This window comes from Silene latifolia, chromosome 6 (assembly GCF_048544455.1).
Source record: "Silene latifolia isolate original U9 population chromosome 6, ASM4854445v1, whole genome shotgun sequence".
NCBI lineage: Eukaryota > Viridiplantae > Streptophyta > Magnoliopsida > Caryophyllales > Caryophyllaceae > Silene > Silene latifolia.
The window spans coordinates 54,451,052-54,474,481 of NC_133531.1; the positions used below are offsets into that span (position 1 = coordinate 54,451,052).

Here is a 23,430-nt window from a genome sequence, read left to right on the forward strand (position 1 = left end):
GTGGATGGAGTGCTTGATCAGTACAAGTTATATCATTCACCACAAATTCGTTCGTTATGTGATAATCGATAAAAAAGTTCTTTCAAGATAAAGAACCAAAACCGAGGTCGGGAACCTTGATGTGTACTTGGTAAGGTTCATGCTATGAGAGAGAACATGAATGTAAAGGACACATGAACATGAATGTAGAGAACATGAATGTAAAGGACACATGGCATCGATAAAAAAGTTTGAACACATGGACACATGGCATGTTAAACTTCTATTGCAATCAATGAGTGTTTACACTTACGATATACATCACAAGGTTGTAATATGATATTGACTACCCGAGTGTGATGTCGACATTTGTCGTTTGAGTTATTATTAACTCACCTTGTACATTGTTATATCCAAACGGTTTGTGGAGACAATTGAACCCCGTTAAAGTGAACATGGATTAACATTGTATTTGCCCATAGTTACTTAAATGAGGTGACGTCTCGAAGTGACTAGAGTGCGATGCGATTGATGGCAAGTTCAAGTGCCATAGAGTCATGTGAGATGACTAGTCGATCACATAGGCAGACTATTAGGAACATTTTGTCGGGCCTAATGACCGCTTATAGAGTTCTGGCAAATTTATATAGCCTGGTCGTGGCGAGAGCTACTATAGTATTCGAATGAGTCGATTCTTTTGACTAAAAACTATTCACCTAAGATGGCACAGTTTCAGATTAACTTTGATTTGTGTTCCTACGACCTTCGTAAATGGGGTCAAATGGGCACATTTTGGGTTATGATGGTTGTGGCTAGTTGAAGGGAATGAGTTAATTAAATTACTTGAAAATTGACGGACGATTTTGAAAGTAAAATTTACGTATCACATTGAAATTTGATTAAATGAGATACGGTCTGAGTAATTGAATTGTATCATTACTCGAATGAAATTATTGTTTATAGAAACAATTGAAATTGAATGAATTATTATAAATACAAGTTGTGATTTATAAATTGGTAAAATATTTTGGTACAAGTAATTATGAATTACTAAGTCGATTTTTTGTATATGATGTATTTTTATTAATACGTTGATTTTTAATATGTTAAAAATACATAACAAATTTATGTGACATGTGACATGTGACATATTGACAAATTGACAAAAATAATATGGAATACATATTAACTTTATGTACCGAAAATTAGAGGATGATTAAGCTAATATTATGTTGATTGTATTAGTGGAGGGCATAATGATTACCTACTAATCAAGCCATGCAACCCTATTGTTTATTGTGAAGAGTAACAAGTGCATGCATTGGCTCCCTCCACCCCCTTCCTCCATCCGGTTTTCAAAGAGGAAAACCTCTTTGGTTTTTCTCTTATTTTTACCTAATTACACAATAATGTAATTTTGTTGCTTCACTAATTCCTTCACTCATCCAAAATAAGAATTCTAGAGAGACAAAAGCTCTCTTCTTCTTCTCTCCCAAAACCGAAAATATTAAGTGTTTTATAATATTTTTGGGTCAATTTTCTACAAAATTAATATTGTACTAGTAACTATAATATTAATTTTAATTAAGAGTAAGCTTTGGGTATAAATCCTTGGGAGAGATCCTACACTTGGGTCTTAGTTCATCCAAAAGGGAAAGCTCAAGAACAAGAGAGAAAGGTGATCTCTCTTGTGCCCATTAAACCGAAAATCACAATGTAAGAACAATGTTTCTTCCTTATTTTGTTTTAATGTTTGCATGCATAAGATCAATCATTAATTTTATGACAAATTAAATTAAAACATATATGAATATGTAAGTATATAGATCTACTTTTCCTTCAGCGGTGTGTAAGAAAGGTCTTCCTAGAATGATTGGAATGTTGGAGTCTTCTTCCATGTCAACAATGACAAAGTCCATCGGGATGAAAAATTTCCCAACTCTTACGGGAACATCTTCCTATATCCCTAATGGTGTCTTCGTCGATTTATCGGCCATTTGGAGTGTAATATTGGTGCATTTAAGCTCTCCCATCCCCAACCTTTTACTCACCGAGTACGGCATAACACTCACACTAGCCCCTAGATCATATAAGGCTTTGTTGATCGTGGTGTCGCCAATGGTACACGGTATTGAGAAGCTTCCCGGATCTTTGAGTTTTGGAGGTGAACTCCCTTGAAGTATTGCACTACTCACCTTAGTGAAGGCGATAGTCTCAAGCTTCCGGATCGACTTCTTCTTTGCGAGGATGTCTTTCATGTATTTCGCATAGGCCGGCACGTGATTGATTAATTCCATAAAAGGAATTGAGACTTCCAAATTCTTCACAATTTCCATAAATTTTCCAAGTTGGTCATCAAATTTGGGCTTGGCTTGACGACTTGGAATAGGAAGTCTAATCACAATGGGCTCCTTCTCCTTGACCTTGTCTTCATTTTTATTTGAAATTTCTTCTTTTGAGGGTTCTCCATCCTTGGAGTTTTGCACAATTTCTTCTTTGTCACTAGCTTCCACAACTTCATCCTCAACTTGCTTCTTCGGTGCTTTATACCTTGTACCACTTCTCAAGTGAATGACACTAACCGTTTCATGTCTTGGGGGATTACTTTGAGGTGGTAATTGCCCCTTTTGTCTTTGTGAGCTTGAAGATGCTAGTTGAGTCAATTAGGTTTCCAACATTTTGGTGTGAGCTAGGATGTTGTTGATGGTGATTTCCTTTGCTTGACTATCTTTTTGCATTTGAGTGAAAAACTCTTGTTGATTCTTTTGCATTTGGAGGACCGCTTTTTGAACATCAAAACCTTGGTCATTTTTTTGATTGTATGGAGTTTGATTTTGGTAACCTTGGTTTTTGTTGTAAATGGGTCTTTGATTTTGGTTTCTCATGGGAGGTGGGGTGTATGTTGGTTGAGGGTTTTGAACATTTTGGCTTTTGTATGAGAGATTTGGATGGAATTTGGTGTTTTCATTGTAATAGTTGGAATAAGGGGTACCACTCTTGTATGCTTGGAAAGCATTCACTTGTTCATTTGTTCCCCTACATTCACTTTGGTCATGTCCCAAAGTTCCACAATTCTCACATATCCCACTTGGGATTGATGAAGACGCCGTCATGGCATTAACATGATGCTTTGGTGATTTTGAGGCTTCTTCAAGTCGAGCCATAGCTTTTTCAAACTTCAAATTGATGGTATCAATGTGAGCACTAAGTTGAGCACCCAATTGAGTAATGGAGTCCACTTCATGCTTTCCTCCTCTAGTAGCCTTGCGAGGTCTACTATATTGTGAGTTATGGACCGTCATTTCCTCAATTTTGTTCCAAGTTTGATTGTCATCAACTTCGGTGAACATTCCATTTGATCCCATGTTGAGAATGTTCCTTGAATCTTCATAAAGACCGTTCCAAAATTGTTGTACCAAGAACCACTCGCTAAGTCCATGGTGAGGACATGAGCGACAAATTCCTTTGAATTGCTCCCAAGCTTCATACAAAGATTCTTCATCTCTTTGCTTAAAGCCCGTAATTTGAGCTCTTAGCATGGTAGTCTTTTCCGGTGGATAGAACTTTTTGTAGAAAGCTAGAGCCAACTTCTTCCAAGAATCAATTCCGAGAGTAGCCTTATCTAGGCCTTTCAACCATTGTTTCGCGGTGCCAATTAGAGAAAAAGGAAATAAGACCCATCGAATTTGGTCTTGAGTTACACCGGTTTGACAAATCGCATCACAATAGTCACAAAAGGTCTCCATATGAGAGTGAGGGTCTTCACTAGGCATCCCCCCAAATTGGCTTCTTTCGACTAATTGGATAAATGCGGATTTGGCAATAAAATTTCCGGTTAGATGTTGTGGTGTGGGAGTACCATTGGGTAGGTTCTCCTCGGTGGGTACGGAATGTGATGAAAACTTAGGCATTGTGGGTTGATTTTGTGTTGGATTTTGTGTTGGGTTCTCCTCACCTTCTCTTGCAAAAGGGTTGATGAACTCAATAGTATTTGGTTGAATATCTACAACCTCACCAATACCTCTCAAAGTTCTCCTAGCAAGTCTTCTATTGGTTGTCAAAGTCCTTTCAATTTCGTGATCAAAGGGTAACAAGTCACCTTGTGACCTTCTAGACATGCAAAATATCAAACAACTCAAAAATAATTAGAACAAACCTTGAGGAGTTTTACTTCCTCAAGGCAAAGAAAGACACAACTAATAACAATCTAAGAAAATCTAAATCAAGTTAACACCGTCCCCGGCAACGGCGCCATTTTTGGTCGTGATCCCTAGTGAGGGGTTTAGTTTTCAGTACTTGTCATCAAGAGCCCCTAGACCAAAACACAATTTATAACTTCACCAACAACTCTACAATTAGTAAAGAGGCAAGTAAAGGTCGGATCCCAAGGGACGGGAATTGAGATGAGATTTCTATTGTAACTAGTGGTGTCTTAAGGGTGTCACAATTGGGGTTTGAAGTAGAAGGTCACTAAAGTAAATAGCAATGAAAGTAAACAAGAAAGATGAATTAAAAGGGATGTAAAAAATTGATAAAAAGGCACTAGGGTGTCATGGGGTCATAGGGGATTCATGGGAATTGATCATACAAACATATTCTCAAGTTATAAGCAAGCAATTATTGTTATGATGGATCGAGTTGGTTTATATCTTACAATCCTAGGAATGTTTGGGTCCCGGAGCCGAATCGATTAGATTATACAACACCTACAAGTCGACTTAATCTTCCCTACTCAACAATATGCATGGTCTAATGAGACTCGAGTTGTTTTATGTCGTACAAGTCTCATTGAAAAGATAGGTGATGGGTAAAAAATGCAAGGATTCATAGGCTCACATTTCATCAAACATAACATGTGCATAAGTTGAGATCACAACAAGCAAGCAAATAAACTATGAAAGCATATTAATTTAAGCATGAATCATTCCCCATGTTGGTTTCCCCTAATTACCCATTAACCCTAGCTAAGGAAACTTCTCACTCATTATCATGTTGAACATGCTAGCATGGTTGTCAATCATACCAACAAAGTGAAACATGATGAATAAATGAAAGTGATTAACAATAATTAAAAAGGGATTAAGAGAATTATACCTACTAATGATTCGAATAATAAAGCAAAGAATAAAAGAAGTACTTGATGCTTGATTGGAAGGTTGTCAATCTCCCAATAATAACCCAAATAATCTTCAATTACCCAAATTAAAGGATGAACAAGAGAGAGATTAAGGAAATAAAACTTGTATTAAAACTTGATTAAATGTTGATTACAAGATTAAAGAGAGATTTGATTGATATTAAATACACTAAAAATTGCTAAGAAGAACATGCTCTTCTAATTAGACTAATGGGGTATTTATAGTGGGGATTAGGTGCATAAATTAGGGTTAACTAAGGGCTTAAATGACGATTAAGTCCCTTGTTGAGGAAACGCCGATCTCTTTTGGGAGACTCCGGTCTCTAGGGAGACTCCGGTCTCTAGAAAAAAATGTGCATCCTTCCTTGAAGCTTGTAGAAGACAAAATGGGACTGCCTGGGAATCCGGGCGTCTTTAGCACGGGACGGGCGGATTTGGCAGCTTATGCCCGGGCGTCTTGTGAAGGAGGACGGGCGTCTTTGGGTGGTTTTGCCCGGGCGTCTTCGGGAGAAGCCGCTCGGGTTGTGGAGTGGTGGACGGGCGGATTCAAGGCAATCCGCACGGATTGTCAGGCAGTCTTGTTCCTTCTTCTTTTGTTCCTTTTTCTTCATAAAGTCCTTGAGGATTTCCTCGGGGATGCAAGGATCATTTCTCATCATTGCCCATCTACTATAGTATGTACAAAGTGAAGGAAAAGTAGATCTATATACTTACATATTCATATATGTTTTAATTTAATTTGTCATAAAATTAAAGATGGAACTTATGCATGCAAACAAATGAGCAAAATAGAGGAGAAATCATGTTCTTACATTGGAGATTTCGGTTTTAAGGGCACAAGAGAGATCACCTTTCTCTCTTGTTCTTGTGCTTTCCTTTAATGGAAGAACTAAGATCCAAGTGTAGGATCTCTCCCTAAGCTTAATACCCAAGGCTTTCTCTTAATAAAATTAATATTATAGTTACTAGTACAATATTAATTTAGTAGAAAATTGACCCAAAAATATTATAAGCACCTAATATTTTCGGTTTATAGAGAGAAGAAGAAGAGAATTTATTTTTTTTCTCTCTAGAATTCTAATTTTTGGATGAGTGGAAGAATGAATTTAGGTGCACAACATTTTGTATGTTATTAGGTAAATAAGATGAAAAACCATAATGGTTTTCTCTTCTCAAAAACCGGGTGGAAGGGGGGCTTTTTGGGGAGCCAATGCATGCAATTGTTGCTCTTAACAATAAACAATAGGATTGCATGGCTAAATAGTAGGTAATCATTGTGTTTCCATTAACTTAATCAAACACAATATTAGCCTAAACCACTCCCTTATTTCGGCACACATGGATAACAAGTAATCCATTTTATTTATGTCAATTGTCAATATGTCACATGTCATATGTCACATAAATTTGTTATGTATTTTTAACATATTAAAAATCAACGTATTATTAAAAATACGTCACATACAAAATTGACTTAGTAATTTCATAATTACTTGTACCAAAATATTTTACCATTTATAAATCACAACAGATTGTATTTATAATAATTCATTCAATTTCAATTGTTTCTTTAAACAATAACTTCATCTGAGTAATGATACAATTCGATTACTCAGACCGTATCTCATTTAATCACATTTCAATATGATACGTAAATTTTACTTCCAAAATCTTCTGTCAATTTTCAAGTAATTTAATTAACTCGTAACATTATACGATTAATTAAATAATCAATTAAGAGAGTTGCCCTATAGGTACGACCTAGGGGATCAACTGATCACCACCGTCGCACGACAGTAATGTCAAACTCTAGTCAGCCAACCATTACCGATATATGTTGACCAGTTGACAGTAAAATATTACTTCCCAATTGTATTCTTTAAAATAAGATTTAAACATGTGATCATCATGATCAACAGTCGTGATCGCATTATTGTCGGAGGACACATATTCCAACAATCTCCCACTTGTCCTCGACAAGTGTGCGTCACCAATTCTCTTGTCCTATTACTATCTCCTACTCAATGCAAGGTGTCTTTCAGGTCGTACTTGCAAGTGATCATATCGAGAGTGGTTTCCTCTATCTGGAGAATAACTGATTGACCGGACTTATCTATCACAGATACTTTCCGAGCGTGGCCACGCATTTCCAGTTCATTACTCCTCGAGTGGCCCTGAGATATTGTTATAACCCTGACTAGGGGTGGACAATTCCTATCGCACTCATTCCCTTCGACTAGCCACAGCCATCATAACCCAAAATATGCCCATTTGATCCCATTTACGAAGGTCGTAGTAACACAAATCAAAGTTAATCTGAAACTGTGCCATCTTAGGCGAATAGTCTTTAGTCAAAAGAATCGACTCATTCGAATACTATAGTAGCTCTTGCCACGACCAGGCTATATAAATTGCCAGAACTCTATAAGCGGTCATAAGGCCCGACAAAAAGTTCCTAACAGTCTGCCTATGTGATCGACTAGTCATCTCACATGACTCTATGTCACTTGAACTTGCCATCAATCGCATCACACTCTAGTCACTTCGAGACGTCACCTCATACAAGTAACTATGGTCAAATACAATGTTAATCCATGTTCACTTTAACGGGGTTCAATTGTCTCCACAACCCGTTTGGATGTAACAAAGTACAAGGTGAGTTAATAATAACTCAAACGACAAATGTCGACATCACACTCGGGTAGTCAATATCATATTACAACCTTGTTATGTATATCGTAAGTGTAAACACTTATTGATTGCAATAGAAGTTTAACATGCCATGTGTCCATGTGTTCAAACTTCTTACACTTGCAATTTCCTTTACATTCATGTTCTCTCTCATAGCATGAATCTTACCAAGTACACATCAAGGTTCCCGACCTTGGTTTTGGTTCTTTATCTTGAAAGAGCTTTCTTATCGATTATCACATAACGAACGAATTTGTGGTGAATGATATAACTTGTACTGATCAAGTACTCCATCCACACATAATGCACCAGGTATATGTTCTGTAGAGTCTTGCAACAATTTGCCAAGACGATTGGCCTAGCACTTCTCATAAGTCCTAGCATAGTTAGGAAAGATTAGTTTTGAGTAACTTCTTATTCAACTAAGTATCTTTCCAAAACTTCTTATTTCTCTTTCTAGGCTTGAAAGATTTAGGATTCTCATAAATCCTTTCATATGGACGGATTTTCTATAATATGTGCAACCTCTTGACACACAATAGAGCATTCCGTCAAACACCGGAATCGCTCATCGGATTCTACTCGAGAATTCATGACGTTTCTATTGTGGCTTACCAATGAATCATCATGCTCTTATGCATATGATTCATTATTTGGACATGTGCATGATTATTCTAATGGCGGAAACATTAGTAACTTTTAATCATGACATCAACTATATTTAGGTTCAAGGAACGACCATGACTGCTAATGGCAATTCCATTTCATTTAGATGAATAACCTATGTTTCTGTTGATTCGATGTGTATCTCCCAATACTCATCCAACATACCTTGATGTAATTGGATTTATCATAGTCCATTTTCATCCAGAATTGAAAACTCAAATGCTTCTTCATGAAAGAAGGTATTAGCTCGTCATTCTTCAATGAGTGATGAGTTGTAAACATTCAAAGGATGATAGCTCCCACTAAATTCCATGTCTTCACATGACAATTTCCTAACTCCCACTCAATTCCACATATTTCGAAATTGACTTCTCAATCGAAACTTTTCAAGAATTGAAATATAAATTGCATTGCCAAGTCATTAAGATCAAACCATATATGTTCCCATCATATCCCTTCAAAATACCTATTTCGAAGAGGTCTCATCTTAACCTTACGGAAAGAGATTTTAAATCTCTAACACACTCATGTCATAATGATGTGTAGCAATGTCATTTATTAAATATAAGCAATATCTAATACACATCCTTCAAAATATCCCTTTCGGAAGGAGGTTTAACCATTTCATAATGAGGTTAAGCAATGACATTTGCGTGGTTAAAACTTGGCCATTTGAAGATATTGGTATATCAATCTTTGCAACTCGATCATAACTAGTATGTAACTTTGATTCATTTAGGCTCTTAAGTAAATCTCAAGGTTGAAACTATAGGTCAAAATTTTCATAAACTTAGTCAAAAACTTGTTAAGACTTTACATTAGTCATTTTTCTTCCAAAACTTTCTTTTGGTCTCCTCGTGTAGTAATCATAAGATTATACTCTTATGATTACTTCACTTGGTCCCTTTAGTCATATAGAACTTAACTTGAGACCGTAGATCTCATCTATTCGGTATACTATGTAAATAGATATACCTTCATTCAAATCATTCTCTCTTGCGTAGATCTTCATCTACACAAGTACACAATTTTATCTTGCCTTGTGTGTTGTGTCCTCATTTTTCTCCCACTCTATCTTTAGAATAAATACACTATAGATTCAAAGATAGCATATGAGACACAAATAATGATTTGAAATATAAGGAGAACTACCTCATAGGATGAGTAATAGTTTTTAGATTTCATGTGTGTACTTGGTGATTGACATACCTTTAAGAGACTTCGTAGACTCAAGATTACTTTGTAAATGATCATACACAAGCCTTGAGCATGTGGACATATAATGAAACCCGTCATTATAGTTGTCTATTAGATCACTTTAAGCGAATAATCTTATGTTTCTAAGAGCAAGCATTTAAAGATGAATTTTAGAACAAAAGGATAAATGAGAAAACGGGTGACTTGGGTTGCAAACCAAGTCACCATTATCCAAAATACAACCCATTATCCAAAATACCTTTCCATGTCAAACACGGAAACTTAAGGTTCTAAAATCCAAAACATAATTTAAAATAAGACAATGAAAAGCAAAGCTCCATAAAAGCTATCCCTAGCTTCTCGATGGTTTCTCATGCTTGCTTTTCCTTTCCCTTGTCTTTGCTTGGTGGAGGCCCTATTTTCAATAAAAAAGGGAGATAAATTATCACAACTTTGCATCATAATACCATAGTTGAATTAGAAACATAAAAGAAGGATAGTCATTTACCTACTGGAGTGATCTTTCCAGCCTTAATATCACCAAGGTATTTGGAACAATTTCTTTTCCAATGTCCCATGCCATTACAATAATGGCATTTATCAAGTGGACCCTTCTTGATTTTTGAAGTGCTAGCTTCACAAGTCTTAGCTTTGGTGAATGTGGGAGCTTGCTTTTTACCCTTCCTCCCATTCTTCTTGAACTTCCCCTTGCTTTTAGTGCTTATGTTAAGCACATCCTTTGGTGGGTTCACATTTAACCCCATGTCTCTCTCGGCTTGCACAAGTAACTTGTGCAACTCTTCAAGAGACACATCCTTGTCTTGCATGTTAAAATTCACCCGGAATTGAACATATGCTTTGACTTTGGACAAGGAGTGTAGAATCCTATCTACAATGAGTTCTTTGGGGATTTCAACCTTTTGAATTTTCAAGGTCTCGACAAGCTCCATGAGTTTGAGCACATGAGGGCTAACCTTTTGGCCCTCTTTGAAGTCGAGATCAAAGAATGCCGCGGCCACCTCATATTAGATGATCCGCGAAGCTTGTGAAAACATTGTCACAAGTTTGGAGTAAATCTCATTAGCATTGCCCATTTTAAAGGCTCTCCTCTGGAGGTCCGCCTCCATCGCAAATATCAAGACATTTTTCAATGTGGCGGACTCCTTTTGGTAAGCCTCATATGCTTCCCTAGTGGCGGCGGTTGACCTAGTAGTAGGTTCGGGTGGAGAGGCCTCGGTAAGGTAACGAAGCTTGTCGTCACCTTCGGCGGCTAATTTGAGTTGGGCATCCCAATCGGAGAAATTTGACCCATTCTTTTCAAGTTTACATCGATCCATAAAGGATCGGAGCCATGATGAACTAGCGAGAGGTGTGGCGTTTGGAGTTGGTGTTGCCATTTGTTATGAGAAAAAGAAGTGGTCTACAAAACAAAATATAAGGAGTAAAACAAAAGTCGTTTTAATAATACTCGTAAAAATGTATGATTTAAACAAGTTTTATGCATTTTTCTAGTGACCTCTACCCAACTAGATAAATGATTCCAAGACCCAAATTCATATCGACTTAGGCACGGTGGGGCCGATTCATCCTTTATCAATATAACTTGGTGGATTAACGTTTAATCGATTCTACTTTTAGAACTCTTGGTCGATAATATTACATTAACAATTATCTTTAGCCCAAAACACATTCGACAAGGGCACGGTGGGGCCGATACATCCCTTATCAAAAACTTTTGTTGAGTTCAATCCAAATTTCGAATAAATGTGTCCATGATCCAAACCCACATTAACTTGGGCACGGTGTGGCCGATACATCCCTTATCAACATGAATTCGGTGGATAGACATTTATTACCCACTTCCCCTACGTAACAAGGTTTGTACCCCGGTGGGGCCGAGCGCACTCCCTCGCGAAATAGGTTTTCATGGTTTCTACTATTTGGTAAGGCTATGTCTCAATTGTTTATTTTAGCGAGAGGTCATGTCAATTTATTATCTATCACGTTTTAAGTGAACTAAAGCAGTGAACTACGATAATTGTAATTGACACGGTCGATAAACTCGATAAAAATGACAATGCATGTTTTAGTTATGGCGATTTAGCGATGCATGTGACATGAAATAAAATGCAAGCATAAAAATAAATAAATCCTAGTATGGCCATCCTAAAATAGAAAAACTATTTAACTATTACATATTCGGAAATCAACTCCATTGGTCCCTTGAACTTCGATTGTGGCACGCATCTCGAGGTTACACCGTCTTTATGTATCGCCATTCTTGAAGAAATCCGTCTTTGGGAACTCCGGAATGAATAAAATTACATAATAAATTACATAATTTCCTATTATTCATTTGTAACTAAAATAAAATAAATCTATTAAATTACAAAACGGTGATACGAGATCACAATAAATTACAACCGAATCGATATTCCCATACATTTCGGGTAATACCAATTAAAAACTAAGGCCATACTAAGTAAAAATTACATAATTCAAAATTACATACAGTAAAATTATGACAATCATAAAGAAAATGCAGCATTATAATATGTTTGAACATGCCCAATTTTATGCTAAATCGCCTTTAATTAGCCAATATCGTATATTACTCGGTTTTTACGGATTTGCGTGATTTCAACATTTTATAATCACAAAAATACATAAATTCATATTTATGCATAAGTTAATTACCCTAACCACTTAGGACTCAAAATTTAGTCTTCACTAATAATTTGACCATAATTAACTCATATTTATAAAATTGTTCATTAATGGACTAAAAATTACAAAAATAAGCTATAAACTTCAAATAAATCACAAAATTTCAAATAAATTTGAAATTTGAAATTTAAACTCATGAACATTCTGGAAAAAATACCATGACACTCATAATGTTCAAAAACTTAGGTTAAAAATTTCGAAATTTTTCCGGAAAAACAATGTTGCGGTTTATCGATTTTAACTAAAAATAATCATAAAAATATGGGAAAAATATATTCATTAACTTTTCAATTTTAGATCTGAAAAAGATAATAAAATGCAACATTAGACGTTTTTCCTTAGTCATAGATTATGTTTTATCAATTTTTTCACTAATAATGTCACTATTTATGCTATTTTTCTTCAAAAATCCATAAATCATGCAAAAAGACTTCACTATAGCCCATTATTTTACACACATCTTGTAAAATTGCATGTGACAACATATTAGGTTTCTATGACCAGATTCGAAATTTAACTCATATTAACCTATTTTTCACCTAAATCCGAATTTAATAATGAAAAATCCATTTTTCGAGCATAACAAGTCCAAAAATTATGAAAATTTACAGGTTATCTCAAAATAATATATGTGACAACATATCCAAAAATCACTGGAAAATTCGAAGTATAGCTAATTTTAGACCAAAAATGACATTTTTACTCATAAAATCATATTTAAATGCCATTATTGTATAATATGAACAATAAAAATCCGTAAATTTAACCAAAATATCCTAAAACATTTTAGGACCAGAAATATTAACATGCATCGATTAATTTCGTGATATATCATAATAACACAAATTTTACAAGTTTTATATGTTAATCTTTATAACTCGGAAAAACTTTTAACCGATTTGCATGCAAACAACCATGGCTCTTGATACCGATTGAAGGAAAAGTAGATCTATATACTTACATATTCATATATGTTTTAATTTAATTTGTCATAAAATTAAAGATGGAACTTATGCATGCAAACAAATGAGCAAAATAGAGGAGAAATCATGTTCTTACATTGGAGATTTCGGTTTTAAGGGCACAAAAGAGATCACCTTTCTCTCTTGTTCTTGTGCTTTCCTTTAATGGAAGAACTAAGATCCAAGTGTAGGATCTCTCCCTAAGCTTAATACCCAAGGCTTTCTCTTAATAAAATTAATATTATAGTTACTAGTACAATATTAATTTAGTAGAAAATTGACCCAAAAATATTATAAGCACTTAATATTTTCGGTTTATAGAGAGAAGAAGAAGAGAATTTATTTTTTTTCTCTCTAGAATTCTAATTTTTGGATGAGTGGAAGAATGAATTTAGGTGCACAACATTTTGTATGTTATTAGGTAAATAAGATGAAAAACCATAATGGTTTTCTCTTCTCAAAAAACGGGTGGAAGGGGGGCTTTTTGGGGAGCCAATGCATGCAATTGTTGCTCTTAACAATAAACAATAGGGTTGCATGGCTAAATAGTAGGTAATCATTGTGTTTCCATTAACTTAATCAAACACAATATTAGCCTAAACCACTCCCTTATTTCGGCACACATGGATAACAAGTAATCCATTTTATTTTTGTCAATTGTCAATATGTCACATGTCATATGTCACATAAATTTGTTATGTATTTTTAACATATTAAAAATCAACGTATTATTAAAAATACGTCACATACTAAATTGACTTAGTAATTTCATAATTACTTGTACCAAAATATTTTACCATTTATAAATCACAACAGATTGTATTTATAATAATTCATTCAATTTCAATTGTTTCTTTAAACAATAACTTCATCTGAGTAATGATACAATTCGATTACTCAGACCGTATCTCATTTAATCACATTTCAATATGATACGTAAATTTTACTTCCAAAATCGTCCGTCAATTTTCAAGTAATTTAATTAACTCGTAACATTATACGATTAATTAAATAATCAATTAAGAGAGTTGCCCTATAGGTATGACCTAGGGGATCAACTGATCACCACCGTCGCACGACAGTAATGTCAAACTCTAGTCAGCCAACCATTACCGATATATGTTGACCAGTTGACAGTAAAATATTACTTCCCAATTGTATTCTTTAAAATGAGATTTAAACATGTGATCATCATGATCAACAGTCGTGATCGCATTATTGTCGGAGGACACATATTCCAACACAAAGGCCTTCTAATATTGCCTCTCCTTGATGCTTGGTCATTGAATTCAATCAATTTAGCCTCATTTTGCCATGAAAATGCGAGGTTTGCACTCTTTTCCTACCAAGGGATCAAAACCTCAAAGAATATGCAAAACAAAGAACTAAAGACATTAAATGACCCAAATATGCACTAAAAAGCATGGGAACAAGGCTAATTCGGGGACTAAATATGCTCTAATTATGGTCACATCATCTATTTTTTCAGTTTTTTGTCCCTGTCTTGCGATTAAAGCCAACGTAAGCCATTCAACCACATATAGTTTTTACCATAGCGGTTGAAGGGGTGGGAAAAGTGGCCTGTCAGGAGGGCTTATGTCCCCTGCCTGACTGGAGGGCTTGGTACTCGGCCTGTCGAGAGGGCATTTAGACTGATGGTCAGGATAAAACACCCTTGGACCGTCTTGCTGCGTCCAACCGGTTGTAGATGTGTGCAACAAATAGTCAGGTCAGGCAATTATTTCATGCCTGATTGGTCCTGCTATTCACCATATCCGGTGATGGTTGCCAACTTTGTCAGGCATAGCGGGGTACAAAAAATTTAAAAAGTACATAAATAAGAAGTGTAATGTGCTGTAGAGTAGCCCTCAATCCTGAATATTTATGCATATAATCATTTATCATGTATAATTGTTCAGGATTCAAGTAAAATAAAAAAAATTGTGTTAGTTGCATATGTAGACATGGATTGCACATAGAACATGTGAGGCACATAAATTTTCAAGTAGCATGTCAGGGTGAAGCACTGATATTAAAGAAACAATTTTTACCTGATTAGGCCAGGATAGGATTATACATGGAACAATTTCAAATGAGTTACATTCCAGGATCTTGGGATCATTTCTCCTTCTAGTGTTTGGAGCCTGTATGCTCCTTTTCGAAAAATAGAGACAATTAAATAGGGGCCTTCCCCACGTAAGGGCTAGCTTGCCCGTTGATTTTTCTTTCTTATTTGGGAAAACTTTTCGTAGGACAAGGTCTCCTTCCTTGAAGAGTCTAATCCCGACATTTTTATTGTAAGTTCTGTCCACTGGTTGTTGATATGATGTCATCCTGATTTTGGCAGCGTCTCTTAGTTCTTCTGTCAGGACCAGGTTGTCTTGCATTAGGTTGCTGTTGTTCAGGCTATATCTTGATGTTCGCACCCAGACTTCTGCAGGGATGACAGCTTCACAGCCATACACCAAAGAATAGGGTGTTTAGCCTGTTGATTTCTTTGGAGTTGTCCTGTCTGCCCATAGCACTAATGGAAGTTCTTCAACCCATCTGCCTCGTCTTCTCTTCAATTTCTTCTTTAAACAGCTTATGACTACCTTGTTGCTTGATTCAGCCTGGCCATTAGCTTTTGGATATCCAGGAGTGGATGTGACCAGGTTGATGTTCCACTCTTGGCAAAATGCTTTAGTTTTTCTCCCCTCAAACCGGGTCCCGTTATCACATACTATCTCTGATTGGACTCCATATCTGCAAATAATATTTGTCTTGATAAAAGATATCACTTTCTTTTTAGTTACTTGCCTGAAAGAATCAGCCTTGATCCATTTGGAGAAGTAGTCAGCCATGGCTAACATGAATACTTTCTGTCCCGGAGCTACAGGTAGCTTCCCTACAATATCCATGCCCCACTTCATGAACGGCCAGGGTGCAGAGATTGAGTGAGGTAGTTCAGATGGCTGGTGTATTATTGGTGCATGAACTTGACAGGCTTCACATTTTGAACAATATTCCAAGCAGTCAGCCCTAAGCGTTGGCCAATAGTAGCCTGTTCTGAGTACTTTACTTGCCACGCTCTTTCCTCCTTTATGGTTGCCACAATGTCCATCGTTTATTTCTTGGAGTACTTGCTTAGCTTCATCAGGCTCTAAGCATCCCAAATATGGTCCGGCCTGTGATCTCTTAAATAAAGTGTTATTGATAATAGAATAGGTTGAAGCTCTGATTCTAAAAGCCCTTGCTTAATGCCTGCCCTGAGGTAATATTCCTTGGAGGAACCAATTATAATAAGGTTTGGTCCAAGAATTATTATCTTGACTGACAGGGTTGACTTGTTCAGTTTTACTGATAGCTGGCTCTAATAAATGAATAATCGGTATTTTATCAAAGACTGTGGGGGTAAAATTTGAACCTAAGCTGGCCAAAGCATCAGCCTGGGTATTCAGGTCTCTTTATATTTGATCTATATCAAATAAAACAAACTTAGCGGTAAGGGTTTTTGCATATTCTAAATATGAAATCATTTTTGCATCCTTTGTCGTATAAGTTCCCTTTATTTGATTAACAATTAAAAGTGAATCTGTTTTTACCTTTAAGTTTTGGACACCGAGGTCTAGACATACCTTTAGGCCTGCTACCAGGGCTTCATATTCTGCTTCATTATTTGTAGCTTTGAAATCACAGCTTACAGCCCGGGCTATCATATCCCCCTATGGCGATTTTAGCACTAGTCCTAACCTTGTCCCCATAGCATTAGATGCTCCATCTATGAACAACGTCCACTCTTGGTCTGGGGTTTTATTTTCTAACTGGTTAACTGCTTCAAATCCCTAATAATTAGAGAGAGAATGCGATTAGAGAGAGACTGCGATTTAGGGTTCTTCTAATTTTGTTACTGCACTGGCTCGACAAAAGAGGAATAATCCCAAATCTAATAGACTAATTAGAGTAATATCACATAATAATTCATCAAAAACCAAAGAAACTAGTAATACGCTACATAATAACGCTAGTGGATCGCGATTTCAATCTTTGGATCATGAAGATGATGTTCTTCCTACTGATATTTAGTGCGAGGAACACGCTCATGCTTCTGAAGATGGAATCTGTCCATTCTCTCTCAGTAATAGAATGAGTTCGATTGTTGAGGAAGAATCCGATGACGGTAGTGACTAGACGGAGGTTTCTCATCGTTCTCAAGAGTCTGAATCGTCTAGGGTAAGTCCTCTTCAACTAACTAGTGATGATGTTGAGAATGAACTTGCGTATTGGTCTACTGCAGTATATTGTTATGTGTTGGGTTCGAATCCGCCGTTTAAAGTGGTTGAGGGTTTTGTTAAACGGGTATGGGGATATACTGAGTATGAGAAAATTTCTTTTCATTCTAATGGTATTTTCCTTGTTCAGTTCAAAACTGAAGCCATGAAGTTGCGTGTGTTGCAAGCGGGTCCTGTAGTTTTTGATAACAAACCTGTGGTAGTTAAGGAATGGACCCCTACCTCGAAATTGGTCAGGGAAACTGTGGATATGGTGCCTATCTGGATCGGATTCTATGGTTTGCCGCTGAAATTTTGGGGTAATGCTCTGATGAAAATTGCTAGTCCGGTAGGGAAGCCAGTGAGAGTTGATAGTAATACCCAGCTTAAAACGTTCATTGGCCATGCTAGAGTGATGATTGAGGTCAAGATGGGGGGGAACTTTCCTGATGTCATAGAGTTTGCTGATGAGATGGATGTTGTGCACAGGCAGATAGTCCATTATGAATTGAAACCTGTATTGTGTGCTGGGTGCAATGGGCTAGGGCATATACAGAGAGACCGTAGGAAGAAGCAGGAGCCTCGTCAACAGAAGATGAGGCATGTCTGGGTACCTAAGAGGCAGACCCAACAACCTGTTGAGCCTGCACCTCCTGTGGTTCCTGTGGCTCCTGAGCCAAATCTTTCTATGGTCCAGACTCAGCCTGTTGGTGGGGGTTATGCAAGGGGGGTGGTCACTCCTATACCATGCTCATTCACTCCTTTATCTCCTGCTAGAATTCTCACTAGATTGTCTAGGCAGGGGACTCAACATGGAGCTGGTAGGAGAACTTTTATTGAGGTCCTTGAGCATTCTGCCCACTACAGGAGGGTGCTTGAGGAGGACATGACTGGGGAACATCCTTTGTTGGAAAATGGGTAGAATTGGGTTCTGGAACGTTCGAGGTATGAATAATGTGAATAAGCAAAAGGACATTAGGTAGTTTTTGCATAATAATAATGTAGGTGTTTTTGGTTTACTAGAGACTAGAGTTAGATTACCTGCTATTAATAAAGTTCACCAAGGCATTGGAAGTGAATGGGCTATGGTTAATAATATTGGGAGTCATGATGGAGGCAGAATATGGATTATTTAGGATGATACTAACTATAAGGTGGAGGTCCTTAGTTCTGAAGCTCAAGTTATTAATGCTAGAGTCACTTTTATTCCTACTGGGGATATATGGTGGACCTCTGTGGTCTATGGTGTTAATAGGGTTGTAGGTAAACTACCACTGTGGCAGTCTCTTCAGTTGATGCATCAGGTGGTGGCTGGCCCTTGGGTGGTTATGGGAGATTTCAATAGTGTTCTTGCAATGGATGAGAGGATTGGTTCTGAGATTTCTGTTGTAGAGATGAGGGATTTTCAGGACTGTGTGGATACTTGTGGTATAGGGGACATCCCTGCCCATGGATCTTTTTTTACCTGGAATAATAAGCAGGAGGTGGGGGATTTGGTGTTTAGCAGGATTGACAGAGCCATGGTCAATGATGATTGGTTAATCAAATACCCTGACACTCTTACTATGTTCCACCCTGAAGGCCTTTTTGATCATTGCCCTTGCACTATGGCTATGAAACCTGATGGGGTAAGGAAGAGAGGGAGTTATAAATACTTTAATATGTGGGGCAAGGACTCTGAGTTTCTCAAGATAGTTAAGACTGTTTGGGAGGCTAATATTCCTGGTCATAAAATATTTCAGTTTGTTAAGAAACTGAAACAGCTGAAGAGACCTTTGAAAGAGTTAAATGGTGCTAATTATGCTCAGATAGAGACTACTGCAAGACTGGCTCAAGTGATGCTTCATGATGCTCAGACCAAATTGCAGTTGGACCCTAGGAATATCATCCTTCAGAAGGAGGCTCAGGATGCAGCTTTAATCTATAAAGAAAGGGCTGAGGCTAAAAGGAGTTTTCTAGCTCAAAAAGCTAAAGTTCAGTGGCTATCTGAGGGGGATGGAAACACTAAATTTTTCCATAGTGCTATTAAGGCAAGGAGAATGCAAAATAAGATTTTAGCTATAAAAGATATGGATGGGAAGTTGGCCTCTACTGCAATTGAGATTGATGAGGCTTTTATCTATTATTACGAGGAAGTGTTGGGGGGCACTTTTTGTGACTAGGGTTCATGTCCCAACTGTTAGGAAGGGCTCTGTTATTAATATGGATCAGAGGAATCTCCTTACTGCTGAGGTAACTACCAGTGAGATTAAGGAAGCCTTAGATGCTATTCCTCCTAATAAGGCACCTGGACCTGATGGGTTCACATCCCAGTTTTTTAAAGATGCTTATGATGTGGTGGGTAATGATCTAATTGAGGCAGTTCAGGAATTTTTTAACTCTGGCAGGATGCTTAAACAGGTTAATGCCACTACTCTTACCTTGATTCCCAAGAAGGTTAGGCCTGAGAATGTAGCTGATTTCAGACCCATTGCATGCTGCAATGTGATCAATAAGGTCATTTCTAAAGTTATTTGCAATAAACTGTCTAGAGTTTTGCCTAGTATTGTTAGTGAGAACCAAAGTGCATTTATAAAAGGGACAGATATAGTGGATAACATACTTATTTGCCAAGACTTGGTGAGATTGTATAAGAGGAAGTCTTTCTCCCCTAGGTATCTTATGAAAATTGATTTGAAGAAAGCTTATGACTCCATTGAGTGGGAGTTTATTAAGCAAATGATGAAGGCTCTGAGATTTCCTAGGAGGTTCATTCTTTGGATTATGGAATGCATTTCTACTCCCTGGTTTACTTTATCTCTAAATGGCAATAGTTTTGGGTACTTTCAAGGCAAAAGAGGGATTAGACAGGGGGATCATATGCCTCCTTTGTTATTTACTCTTTGTATGGAGTACTTAAGTAGAATTCTTGCTGAGGTTACTTCTACCATGGAGTTTAGCTATCATCCCCTTTGCAGATCACTTAGGTTGACCCATTTGTGCTTTGTAGATGATCTCTTAATGTTCTGTAGGGGGGATAGAGGATCTATAATTGTAATTTTGAGAGCTTTTGCTACATTCTCAAAGGCTTCTGGATTGGTGATGAATTGTGAGAAATCTGACATTTATTTTAATGGGGTGAGAGCTGAGGAGGTTCATTACATTCTGAACATCTCTGGGTTCAGAGAGGGACAGCTTCCTTTTAGGTACTTAGGGATACCTATCTCTCATAAAAGGATGGCCATAGGTGATTGTTCTAGACTTGTAGAGAAAGTGGTGTTGAGAATCAGAGGTTGGGGGTCCAGAAAACTTAGTTATGTTGGGAGGTTGGTCCTTGTTCAAGCTGTTTTGACACAATTGCATACATTTTGGGCACGCATTGTTCTTATTCCTGTGACTGTTCTTGATAGAATAGAGAGGATATGCAGGAATTACTTGTGGGGTGGCTCTGAGCATTTCCACAAAATTCCTAATGTTGCTTGGGAAAAAGTCTGTTGTGATAAGAAGTATGGAGGTCTGGGAATTGTTCATTGCAGGAAGTGGAATATGGCTATGATGGGCAAATTTGTTTGGTGGTTGGTTTCTAAGGCTGATCATATGTGGATCAAGTGGGTTAACCATATATACATTAAGGGGCAGGACTGGCTTTCTTACATTCCACCTGTTCAGTCTAGTTGGTCTTGGCGTATGATTTGCAAAACTAAGGAGAAATTGAATGAAGGGTTTTATGCAGGGGAGTGGAATGAGCAACATGGTTACTCTGTTGCTCATGGGTACCATTGGTTGCAAGGCCCTCGGGATAAGGCAAGATGGTTTCCTCTGATTTGGAATAAAATCAATTTACCTAAGCACTCGTTCATTGGGTGGTTAGCTGTCCAACAGAGACTCTTGACAAAGGATAGATTGTTGCATTTTGGGATCATCACTGATGGTCAGTGTGACCTGTGTATGGCTCACACTGAGATGCATCAACACATTCTATATGAATGTGTGTTTAGTGCCAGGTGCTGGAGTTTGCTGAAGTGTTGGATAGGGATTAATATGCCTGCAGATAACATTCTTGGCTGGAGTTTACAGTGGAGATGCAGATCATTGATGAAGAAACATATTGTCTTTGCTGCTATCCTTGCAATGGTGTATCATATCTGGCAAGTTCGTAACCTTTGCAGGATTGATCTTTTGGTACCTAAACCTGAGGTGCTTGTTGCTAGGGTAAGTTCGTATTTGATCTTTGAACATCATGTTGACCAGGCGCTGGTACGTTGCCCCTGTATTCTTCAGGCCGAAAGGCATGGCTGTGTAACAGTATATGCCCCGGTCTGTAATGAATGCAGTACTCTCCTGGTCAGCAGGGTGCATATTTATTTGATTGAATCCACTGGAAGCATCCATGAATGTCAGCATCTCGTGCCCTATTTGGGCTAAAAATACCACAATAAAGGGAAGGCCCACTTGATAAAATAAAAGGCTATGGGAGGAGTGATAAGGAGGAAGAAAGCTCGTAATTAGAGAAGGGGGGAACGGGCTGGCGCATACGGAAAGAAGACTAGGGGCCCATCAGAGGAGACGTCCAGATTAAGGAAAGAAAAGTCAGGGAGAAGTTAGGGAGAAGTCAGGGAGATCAGGAAGAATTGGGGAAGACGGCCGAATATGGAAAGAGTTCTTATGGAAATTATATTCCCTTTCCATAGTCAAGGTAGGATTTGTCTAGGGTTCTCACCCTATAAATAGCCAAGGAAACAAATCAAGAAGGACATTCAACGCATCCACATATTCACACATTGACGTGAAGACCTCAGCATATTCTCATACTCACATATACATCCGCCCAAGGTCTTGCAGGCCTGATACCTCGTGCCAGCAAGATTAGCACTACGTCACTATTGTAATCATCCTCTTATTCAAGTATAGTGCAATATTTGGAAGGGTACCATCCCTCCCGCGATTGTTCCCACATTGGGTTTTCCGCGTCACCAAATCTCACGTGTTAATTAATATTTCGCACTTAGTTTCTTTTTTACGTATCAACATACGAACAATCATACGATCAACCAACGGGTAAGACCGCATTGACGCTAAACAACCAATTCGGTAAAAAATACCTAAATAGTTTGGCACCCACCGTGGGGCATTGTGGCCGTCAATCGTTGATACTCTAAATACACAATGGATAAGCAAGCATCGGACGCCGTGTCAGGGAGCAGACAACCATCGCCACCACCGCCCTCTACTCAAAATCCAACATCAACAGTGGCAACGCAGGCTCCCGGACACACCTCAATAATCATACCAACAACAAAAACCTCGCTACCTCCTAGGACTCCTGTTGTCACGACCTAGGCCAGATCAGATAAGGGAGCGGCAAGTTCAGGCCTCACCCCGCCACCTGGCCCCACACAAATCTTGCTCACTGGCGTAGAAAATATTCAGAAAGCCATGGAAAACATGAGAGAAGACCAGAAGAAAGCTGAAGCTGAAGCAAGAAAGAGGGATAGAGAGCTCTGGGCACAAATAGACATCCTGAAGCAGCAATCTGCCACCCCAACGGGCAGGGCAGACGTGGGAAGGCCTCCATTAGTAGACCTGACGCAGGGAGCATCAGGCAGCAGGAATCCACTTTGACAGATACCGACTGAACTGGTAACCAGGTTGGATCTGTCCATAATACCATCAGATGGAAGGATAACCCCGCAAGGGCTGGGATACCTCACGGCAAACTGGCGGCTCGCGGCCACAGTGCGTGGAAGCACGAGCAGGTGGCATCCCTGTCAGCAGCCCCGCAACGATCGATCAGACACCTGGAGCAGGATCCGAGTCAAGCTAACAAATGAACTGGCAGCAG

At 37.9% G+C, this 23,430-nt stretch overlaps 1 protein-coding gene and 1 non-coding gene across 2 annotated transcripts; both read left to right on the top strand.

Moving 5' to 3' along the window:
* The first annotated feature begins 3,411 nt into the window (after positions 1 to 3,411).
* Positions 3,412 to 3,518, top strand: LOC141589299 (small nucleolar RNA R71). Its single transcript, XR_012520244.1, has one exon. It is a non-coding gene; the product is annotated as a small nucleolar RNA R71 (small nucleolar RNA).
* A 12,682-nt stretch (positions 3,519 to 16,200) lies between these two features.
* On the top strand, positions 16,201 to 19,771 carry LOC141588096 (uncharacterized). Its single transcript, XM_074409551.1, has 5 exons — positions 16,201 to 16,237; positions 17,024 to 17,148; positions 17,425 to 17,518; positions 17,636 to 18,480; positions 18,746 to 19,771. The coding sequence occupies exons 1-5, from the start codon at positions 16,201 to 16,203 to the stop codon at positions 19,769 to 19,771; spliced, it is 2,127 nt and encodes a 708-aa protein (XP_074265652.1).
* Positions 19,772 to 23,430: the final 3,659 nt, after the last annotated feature.

Coding starts and splice junctions, on each gene's coding strand:
- LOC141588096 (XM_074409551.1), top strand. CDS start 16,201: ATGGCTAACATGAATACTTTCTGTCCCGGAGCTACAG. Junction 16,238..17,023: donor TTTCTGTCCCGGAGCTACAG/GTAGCTTCCCTA, acceptor CATTATTTGTAG/CTTTGAAATCACAGCTTACA. Junction 17,519..17,635: donor TGAGGAAGAATCCGATGACG/GTAGTGACTAGA, acceptor GGTCTACTGCAG/TATATTGTTATGTGTTGGGT.